Genomic DNA, 10,639 nt, shown 5'->3' with positions numbered 1-10,639 from the left:
TTTTTTGTGTTTTTTTTGCCTGATTCGACACCTGCGCTTCTGAAGAGATGATCTGATGTTTGTGGGTTTTAGTATGTTTGGACATTTTAACGATAACCTCACTGACTCGGGTTAAAGATCAGAAAATAACTAGACTGCCGTAGAGCTAATTTCACAGCGGAAGAACTATACATATGTCCATATATATATATTTATATATATACACACACAGTATGATATGTTCTGGATAACATATATCTATAAATATGATGTTTGCGGTTGCTCATATGTTGTTTGCTAAGCCCATGATACATATTGTACATATTTTCTGTTGCTTATACAAGAAAGTGAAGACCCTGAATTGCATGTAAAGGGGACACCGAGGCACTTTGATGTGTTTCAAGTGGATGATGAAATCGTCAGCTCTCAGCCAATCAGAGTCCCTGACATGTGATTGACAGCCAGGCAGTCCAGTTATTTAGTGAGGTCAGTGCTTTCGAGCGTTTGTTTTGAAAATGACATTTTCATCTAAAATCTAAATATGAAGTACATTTGCATACTGTTAAATCATGTTTGATCGAGGGGTCTGAGTTTAAAGGTTTCCCTTTGTCCTTTAATGACGTGGGTATGTGTCATAGTGCAATGTTTGCGTACGTGTGCGTGTATGTACCACTGAGCTGATAGGCTAAATGAAATGGCAGCCATACGTAGATTGTCTTGTGAGTCAGGCTGAACCGGTGAACTGAAACAAAAAAAGTTGAGTTGTGAACGAACTGTAGAGTGATGGAGAATGTGATTGGTAGGAAGGGCAGAGCACTGTCGAAATCATAGCGACCCCAAACAACTGGTTAATGGAAACTAGAGATTGTCCGTTTGTTCTTAAACTGTTATTCTAAAACTAAAACAAAAAACACTTTGGAAAGCACAATTCAACATGCAGTCCGATCTGCCGGAGCAGGAGCGGCTACGCTATGCAAACTAAAATCGCGCAAAACCAGAAAACAAACACAAGTGAAAGAGCGAATGTCACAAAAACATGTCCAAGTCACATTTCACCACTAAATCAAAAGAAATGTAAAAAAAAAAATTGATGAAGAAAATTAAGCCTATTTAGGGGTCTTTGAGATTTTTTTGCACTGTGACAACAATTAAGCACATTTTCTGCCATAGGTAATCAAATTGTAAGAAAATGTTTTGCATTACAATACGCTAATGATTGTTGCATTATGGTGATGAGAATTATTTTGGGGAAAAGGGCTTAATTATTATGAAAATTATTTCACAATTAAATGAAATCATCGTATTTCTTTTTTTTTTTTTGGTTTTGGGGGCAAATATGACCTGGAAAGGTTTTATGACATCCACCCAAAAATGTACTGCAAAACCAAACGCAAAGTAAAGCAGAAGAAGCCCTCGTGTTCAGGGCTGACTGTAGGATATTGATGCACAAGCACTCAGATTGATCAATGCTGGTGAAGAGGTCAGCGATGGATGCACCAAAACCCTCTGGTTCATTCCAATCGATCGATTTTATGACTCAAATCACTGGCCTTTTAATTCATAAACACTACAAAATGAAAAATTATCTTTGAGTCAGAAGCTTGACATTAAGGTCACTCGTGCTTGACCCTTCCCATTCCTGTCATCAGCGGTCTATGTGATGCTGTGATGTGTGTGTTTGTGTGTTCTATTGCTGTGCTGTGTGTGTGTGTGTGTGTGTATTACCTTAGACACATGTAGCCTGACTCCACATCGCAAATCTAAGGCCAAAGCATCTGTCATCCCTTATCATTAATCATATAGTGCATATGTTTAGGTGAATTGCACACGGTTAGTGTTATCTGTTGTTTCGCTCACAGTCTATTGCTTGTCAACGTGTAAACAGCGAGAGGATGTCGAGTTCACACTGCGCTGGAGGGCGTCACCAAGATCAGCAAATCCAGAGCCAATCAGAAGGCTCCCGCCGAGTCTCTCCATCCAATCACACGCGTCCGTGATTGACATCATCCAGGTTCCATTTCAAATGTCCCTTTTCGATGAGTTCAACTTCCGAATAGAGTTCTGACTGTGAAGAGATGGATTTTCCTCACCATGGCGTATGACTGGTGGATGAATGAACAAATTAAAAAAAGGATTGGTCTATGTGCTGGATGCCTCAGGAACACGACAAAGACGTTGAGCTGTTGCGTCATTCCTTTGGATGGTTCGGATGGTTCTCTGAGCTCTCCAGACTGGCAGGGTAATGCTGAAGTTTTCCAGATTTGCCAGTGTTTTGGGAATTGTGTGTGTATTTGTGTATGTGTGTGTGTGTTTGTGTGTGAGTGAGACTTTACAGAGGGGCACGTGGGAAAGTTCCATACTTAGCTTCGTGACTCCATTTCCAGTTTTCATTGCGGATTTTTGTCTGTGTTCATGAAAAGTCTTGTCAAAGGAACCATGACTGTAAGAAAAGGAAATGAAGGTGAGTCATCATAAAAGTACAACACTATGTTGAACAGAAACAAACTAGGTAACATTAGTCTCACATTCCTGCCTAATATCTGAGATTTCTAACCAATTCATCTTGAAAAGAATAGTTCACTCAAAAATGAAAATGATGTCAATTTTACTCACACTCATGTCATTCTCAAAACCCAGGACTTTCTCGCTTCCGTGGAACGTAAAGGTAAAATTTAGCATATATTTGTTTGGAAAACAGACACAGTGGAGGATTTTCAGCAGACCGTTATCAGCAAATGATGACTTAAATGTAATCACACCACTTACATTCAAAGGTTTGGGTTTTTTAAAAAGTGTTTTTTTTTTTTTTTTCTCATTTATGATGTTATAAAAGATTTCGGTAACACTTCAAGCCTTTATGTACAACAATGCATTATGGTATTCATAATGTATGCATCATAAATAGTTGTAGCCAAAGTTAAAATGCATTTTGATATTTGCAGATTCCTAGTGACATTATTGTCCTTGTGAAAATTCAGCTTTGATCAACAGGAATAAATTACACTTTAAAATATAACAGTTGTTTTAAAATGTAATAATATATCACAATATTACTAGCTTTGGTGAGAGATCTTTCAGAAAACATTCAATAACCTTGCCAACCCCAAACATTTGAAAGGTAGTGTGTATAAAAAAACACTTTTCCAGTCTTGGAATTCACAATTTTTTCCAGGTTTCAGGCAGAAAGTCATGTGGTTTGGAAAGACATGAAGGCAAGTACATCATTTGCACTGTTAAGAGAACCATTTCTTTAAAGTTTGAGGTTTCGATCAGCGTCCACCACACACTTGAGAGGAACAGTTCTCAGAATAACCACTAGAGTACAGTGGACACACTGCTGAACACACACACCACTACAGACCAGCTCAGAGAGATCAATGTCACTGCTTCCCATGGCAAAACTAATGGTTAAACAAAGATGCTATATGAAGAGAAAAACAAGATGTTTTATTGATGTTTTAAATTACTAGAAGTTTAACTTCTACAATCTAATGACCCCTGTGGGACCCATATTATCTTTTTGTTTCTCTCTCGCTGTACTCCTCGCCAGTAGTGTCCATCCTTTTTCTTAAGTTCCCTCCTGTTGAAGTTCATGTTCAACTACCTATGACATCATGTCTGGTTGCTGAGGGCAACCAGACAGTCGGGACGTGACACTTTTTCTCTCTCTCTCTCTCTCTCTCTCTCTCTCTCTCTCTCTTCAGTAAGTCAGACTTTCTCTCTTGCATAGATCTGCAAGTTAAAAGCACTTTGAACACATGTGAACTAGATCACTGTCAGTCCGTCAAAGCACATCCATCTGCAATAGGTAAAAACTGTATTACTCGCCAGTCAGTAAGTTAAAAATGACAAAAGTTAGTAAGAACGACAGTACGGCCCACACTGTGAGCTAAATTTGAGCTAAACTTTTTTTTTTCTCTCAGTTGAAATGTTATAACCAGAAGTTTACTAGGATTCATCAAGGACTTTTTTCCCAGCAGAACTCCATGTGGCGGCACATATGTGGAATATTCTTTGCAATGAGCGACCAGAACAAGAACAGGAAGAAAATCGCAATGGGCCGCCTTCACATTTTTGTGACAGGTGGCGTTTAACCAAAAGATGGAGACTGACTAATCTCATAAATAATAGAGCTGCACATTAATTTCTGCTGTCATTACATAATACCAAAGCTATAAGGACAATACTGTATATATCTATGTATACTGTCCTTATGTATATATTTAATGTTTTTAAAAGAAGTCTCTTATGCTCACCAAGGCTGCATTTCTTTTCTTAGAAATGCAAAAAAAAAAAAAAAAAAGTATTATTGTTAAATATTATGACAATTTAAAATAACTGTTTTGTATTTGAATATATTTTGAAATGTAATTTATTTGTGTGATGCAAAGCTGAATTTTCAGCATCATTACTCCAGTCTTCAGTGTCACATGATCCTTCAGAAATCATTATAATATTGTGATTTCATGCTCAAAAAACATTCATTATTATCATCAAAGAAAAATTCTGGATTCTTTGATGATGCAGCTCTGATCACAGGAATAAATTACATTTTAAAATACATTCAAAATATATTTTTAAGTTATTTTAAATAGTAATAATATTTCACAATATTACTGTTTGATTACATAAATGCAGTCTTGGTGAGCAGAAAAAAAAAAAAAACATTAAAACACCAAAGTTTTGAACGGTACTGTGTTTAAAATCGTACTAAAAGTATTGCAAAATAGACTGTCACTGCTGGTAAATGTTCTCAATTCACCCACCATCAACAGATGAAGTAAAAAGTATGTTTTGGACCCTGCAACTGTGGAAATGTGTATGCAGGCTTTACAATACAAAGATGATGACAATATAACGTCATACTTACTTACATAATAAATCTGATGAATCATAAGACATTTGGTTTTGGAGTCAGTGAGGAGTAGGAGGAGGAAACGATTGTTTCCATGTGTTTGGTCTTATTGGTAGTGCTTGTGGTTTCTGTAGCTGGTGCGAGTGGGAACACGGCCACAAAATCCATTTGACATGAGCAGCGTGTCCCTCAGCAAACCCCCAGAGAGTCGCTGACTGCTACCACACGCACTTAACAGCGCTCAGACTCGCTGATCAAAAACACATGATTGATGGATGGGTGGACTGAAGAGCGTGCTATTTTCAATTTAAAGGCATACTCTGGGCTATTTTCAACCCAATGCCTATGCACCGCATTGTTTAACATGATTCTGATTACCACAGACTCATCCCTCAGTATGTATAAACAAACAGGACATGCGTTTACAGTAAATACACTTTCATTAGAAGCCCAGACATGCAGGCCTGAGGGTTAAAACTCGTATGTGTGTTCGAGTGAAATCAAAATGGACAAAATGCTCTCCGCTTGCCTGGTAAGCCTAAATTGAAAGTGTATTTACTGTAAACATGTTTCCTGTTTGTTTATACACACACTGTCTGTGGTAGGCTAAGCAACAGCATTACACACATGTCCCTAAGTCTGCGTGTGTGCATGTACCTGAGTCTGCTGTGGGATGTTCAGAAAGTTGTTGTCCCGTGATCCGATGCCGACAAACCTGTTGGAAGCTGTGGAGCCTGGCGCTGGGTATGCTGCTGGGACACACACACGTCTGTCAGCATTCACAGCTGTGATTTACGTGCTTTTATTGTAAAAAATTCAAGCTCACTTTTTAATTACTGGCACTAAAATGCTAAATCAACATGTGGCTTGAAGTGTGCACTGTTGGCACTATATGGAACTGCAATCTGTTTGTTTGAGTGAACCAAGCAATACTATATTCCTGCAATACCGGAGGCTACAGTTTCAGGACCGCAGTTCTAGGACCCTAGTTTGCACTAATAAACGCACTAGTTTGTAGCCAAACAGTTTTACCACTTACTGCACTTTAAGTCGGTCACACACCAGATGAGAAGCTCCACGCCGAGCTGTGGTCTTGTGTCGTATACATACAAAGAAAATATCTTGCTTCTGTGTTGAAAAATAACTTATCCATCAAAACTGAATTTAAAACCTGAATATAGGGCCTTGTATATTGAAACAAGTTAGGTTAAATATTTCAGGAGGGTTACCAACGGTTGTGTTTAGGGTTGGTTAAGACAATATATCAGTATAAATTTGAATAATTAAACAACTCCTTCCTGAAAATGAATAATACAAGTACAGAACTGAATAGTAAGTGCTCTAAAATAGTATAAACTGCTAATACATATAAAAGAAGGGGGAAAAAAAGGTCCTAGAAATGCGGTCCCACTGGTTTCAAGGAGTCAAGGTTTTGCTGGTTACCACCGCCAGTTTGCCTTCTGCTGCCTTTAATGACACAGCTCAGGATAGTCAATACTGAAGGGCTTGGCTCTGAGAACCCATAATCAAACATAAGCAAGCACACCAGCCAAAAAACTGCCACTGAGATGAATGGGAATGCTAATGGATAGATTTCTCTAGGTATTATAGTCCTTGGACCAATGGCAGACAGGGTGAGTGCTTGAAATATTCCGTTTTTTTTTTTTGCTGCTGGTTGTGCAGAAATCTCATTTTTAACAGTAATAAGTGCTACACTACTTTAAAAATATTTCTGTTGAAAAACACCCAAATTTAAAATTCAAAAATTCATTAGGCTTTCAAATTCAAATTTCAAATTCACGGCAGGCGTGTGAAGTAGGAGGGAGGATTTAAATGGAGAAAAATATAAACTTTCAGTTTAAAATTCAAATTCAAACATTCTAAAATTCACTTTCAAATTCAAACATTCTAAAATTCACTTTCAAATTCAAATTCACGGCAGGCGTGTGAAGTAGGAGGAAGGATTTAAAATGGAGAAAAATATAAACTTTCAGTTTAAATTTCAAATTCAAACATTCTAAAATTCACTTCCAAATTCAAATTCAGGGCTGTTGTGTAAAATGGGAAGGGAATGGGAGGAAAAACAGCAAACAGCAAAATTGAAAAGATTTTGGAAAAAAATTCACTTTCAAATTCAAATTTCAAATTCAGGGCAGTTGTGCGGAGTGGACTCCATGAAATAGGAGGTGTTCATGAGACTGAGCGTGTTTGCAAGTATGTGAATTTGTGTATGTGTGTGTGTGAGTGATTTTTGGAGTCTAAAACATGACTGAAAAAGGCTGTTGTGTGTAAAAGCACCGAAAGATGGAAGGTAAAAAAAATAAAAATGGAGGGATACGACAGGTTGAGACCGATACACCATTCCATAAATATGAAATGAACGAATGAGAAAACACAGTAAGAAAAAGAACATTGATGTGTGAGAAGAAAAAAAGAAAGAAGGGATGGTCTTCTGAAAGGTTTGCTCGACCAGGCTCCTCCTGTTGCCCACCCGCCCTGCTGACAGCACGCGACACACACACATCCCAAGCAAAGACCCACAACCCAGTGCCGCCCGCTCTCACACACTGCCAGACACATCACAAATCCCTTCACCTGCACGTCTACACACATTTCCTTTTTGTATTTAGCTTGATGTGTCAATGGAAAGGCGCTTAATGTGGGGCGTCATTTTTTTGTTTGTTTGTTTGGAGTCCATGCCAGCTGCCCTGAATTTGATCTATTGAAGGAAGAAAAGAAAGAAAGAAAAATGAAAAGTGAGAGCGATGAGGAGGGAGGCTGATCTATGAGAATGATTGGCTGTTTTTTTTGTGCTTTTTTTCAGCCAATGAGAGAGGCAGCAAAGTGTCTCCATCCCCATTCAATTGCAAAAGTCCGTGACTGATTGCAATTGGATAAATAAATGGAAAAAGCAGGATGAAAAGGGAATTGAACGAGGAAAATGATCAAAGAAAAAAGTCAGATGGAGAAGAGCAGGGCATCTAAAGCCAGAAATATACTTTACGCAAGTATGCAAATACAGACAGGAATGCTTAGTCTGGTACTGTTTTTTTTTTCTTTTCTTTTTTTTCTTTTTTTCTATTGTACATATTTATTATTATTAATATTTTTTATTATAATTTTGCACTGTTTACATTTACATTCTGTACCAGTTGTTTACATTAGTTTATATTTATACTTGTGGAATGGGTGTGTGTGCACTTTTCCAATGAGACAATAAACGTATTCAATTCAATTCAAATACATATTAGTGTGTGTTATTGTTTCGTAAAACATTTCAGTACTCAAGGAGGCGCTAGAGTTTCCTTAAAATATCTGTACCACTAAACCTGTTATTTTATTATCCAGATAGCTAGATATAAATGTAAACTGTTTAACTAGCTTTTAGAGAAAACGGACCATAGCAGACGATATTTTAAGCAAATGCGCACTATGCGCTCTGAACATTTTTTGAAAACGCAGCGACAGGTGAAATTAAACTTGCGTAGCTCCAACTGTCTGTGTTGGTGTACTTGCGTAAGGTATTTTTCGGGCCTAATAGTCAAAAATCGTGGCCCTATCACTCAAAGAGTTGATGAGTTGTTTTAGCGCAGCGGTAATGGGGCGATTTCAAGGGCTCTGGTGGGTCTGGTGCTTGAGCGGACACTTACAGGGCGAGGCCGGGGAGCCGACTCCGCTCTCGGGGTGTGTGTGGCTGGATTTGTGCTCGGGCAGGGGGAGGGGCATCGGCACCGGTCGCGCTACCGGAGGAGGAGGAGGTGGCAGTAAGAAGGAGCCGGGCAGTTTGTTCTGACCGCTCCCGTTATGCTGCAGATACACACACACACACATACAGATGATGAGGGGGTGAAAGAGGCACACACACACACACACACACACATACAGACAGATACAGAAATGTGGAGGCGTGCAATCACAAAAGGTGAGATTGGAATGTTACAAACGTACAGAGACATTGAAAACTTAATAAACATACACACATCCACTGAGTTATTAAAGTGTCGTCATAAAATTTTGGTTCGGATCAGTTTTGAAAGAGGCAAAAACTTAAGGGTAAAGCAGTCCAGCTACATCTATTTCACAAACTGACTTTTAGCTAAAATCCACCTTTAAAATTATGATTTGCCATCTCACAATTTTGAATCATGTTACAGCATTTTATTTATAAAACTATTGCAATTCTCTCCAACCAACAAAAGACTAATATTAAATGTTTATTTAATTTACTTTTATTTATTTATTTATTAATAATTTTTTTATTATTATTTTTATAATAATTATTTTAATGTAATTATTATTATATAATCATTTAATTATTATAAATTAAACATTTATTTTCTATAGTTCATACAATAAAAGTGAATGGAGCTCCGAAAAAGGACATAAAAGCATCATAACAGTAGTTCATTTGACATTCATTTGACTATATTTCGTTTTGTGTGAGGAACAGATTGAAATTTCAGTGTTTCCTCAAAGAAAAACATCCCTCAAATCTCATGTGTACCTGCGTTTAATCAAAACATAATAACTTCAATTTCAGTCTTTTCCTAACACAAACTATGTTATGATTTGAGATACAATGCACAAGTTAAATGGACTACATTTATTTATACATTTATTTTAAATTAATTTTCCCCTTATTTTAGAGAAATATAACTTTTTTTTAAGCTTGGCAGTGGTGCAAAGAAAATAGATGCTAAATGAACTGAAGGACTAAACTGATATGGCTTATAATCCACATGATGAACCTTTAATTTAAACCTTTAAAAAACTGCAATCATTGCTCAGCACGGCCATATCTGTTTTGAAAATATATTTTAGTGTTTCATGACACAAGGATGAGAGGATGAAATCAAACTCAAAACATGAAAAACGGAGACTGTCAAGTGTTAGATAATGGAGAGAAAGAGAAAAGAAGAGAAAGAGAGAGGGACTTTAGCAGAGATGTGTGTCAGTGTGTGTGTGTGTGTCCTGTCCACTGGTGCTGTTTGAATCGTGATGATGGTGTGTGTGTGTGTGCGTGTGTTACCTGTGCCCCCGGCTGCCCCGAGCCGTCAGCACAGACGAACTGGACGAACTCTTTGAGCGGGTCCTGATGGTGGTGATAGCGGATGGTGGGGTGGGTGAAATATGGACTGGACTGCTGGATGATGGAGGGAGCAGGGAAATGAAGGGCAGAGGCTGAGGCACGCGGACTCCCTGAGAAAGAGAGAGAGGAAGAGTGAGCGCTACGTGCATTTACTCACCCACATGAAACACAAAAGGAGACCTAAAGCAGAATGTTCACGCTGCTGTTTTCCATTCAGTGAAAGTGAATGGGGACTTTTTAAAACCTCTTTAAAGACTCTTAAATCTCATTTATTTAATCACAAATGGTGCCTTAAGACCAAGCAAGACAAAGATTTTCAGTAAATGACTTAAAATCCATGGAGATATGGTATGCTACCGTTCAAAAAGTTTGGAGTCAATAAGATTTTTGTTTAGATCCTTTGAAAGGAGTCTCTTCTGCTCACCAAGGCTACATTGATTTTGATCAAAGATACAGTAACATTTTTAAATATTATTACCATTTAAAATAACTGTTTTCTATTTGAATATATTGTCAAATGTCATTTATTCCTGTGATCAAAGCTGAATTTTCAGCATCATTACTCCAGTCTTCAGTGTCACATGATCCTTCAGAGATCACTCTTATATGATGATTTGATGCTCAAGAAACATTTCTGATTATTTTCAATGTTGAAAACAGTTTTGCTGCTTTTGTGGAAACCGTGATACTTTTTTTCAAACAAAGCATTTATTTGG

At 37.7% G+C, this 10,639-nt stretch overlaps 1 protein-coding gene across 24 annotated transcripts in view; it reads right to left on the bottom strand.

Moving 5' to 3' along the window:
- Positions 1-1,282: 1,282 nt before the first annotated feature.
- nfixa (nuclear factor I/Xa) overlaps positions 1,283-10,639 on the bottom strand; it is a 94,432-nt gene continuing 85,075 nt past the window's right edge. For 9 of the 24 annotated variants that reach the window (XM_081361957.1, XM_081361968.1, XM_081361960.1 and 6 more), the window contains 3 exons: positions 9,864-10,033; positions 5,492-5,583; positions 1,283-2,419 (listed from right to left, as the gene is read on the bottom strand). In XM_081361957.1, the coding sequence (XP_081218083.1) occupies positions 5,512-5,583; positions 9,864-10,033 (242 nt within the window). In that variant the 3' untranslated portion in view covers positions 1,283-2,419; positions 5,492-5,511. Of the gene's footprint in view, positions 2,420-5,491; positions 5,587-8,484; positions 8,642-9,863; positions 10,034-10,639 lie in introns of all 24 variants that reach the window. The other 15 variants (XM_081361955.1, XM_081361978.1, XM_081361972.1 and 12 more) reach the window with 3 other exon arrangements.

The sequence above is a fragment of the Scardinius erythrophthalmus genome (genome assembly GCF_964197995.2).
Source record: "Scardinius erythrophthalmus genome assembly, chromosome: 3".
Classification (NCBI taxonomy): Eukaryota; Metazoa; Chordata; class Actinopteri; order Cypriniformes; family Leuciscidae; genus Scardinius; species Scardinius erythrophthalmus.
Note: the sequence above shows the minus strand (reverse complement) of the source record. Positions and strands in the feature narration are given on the sequence as shown.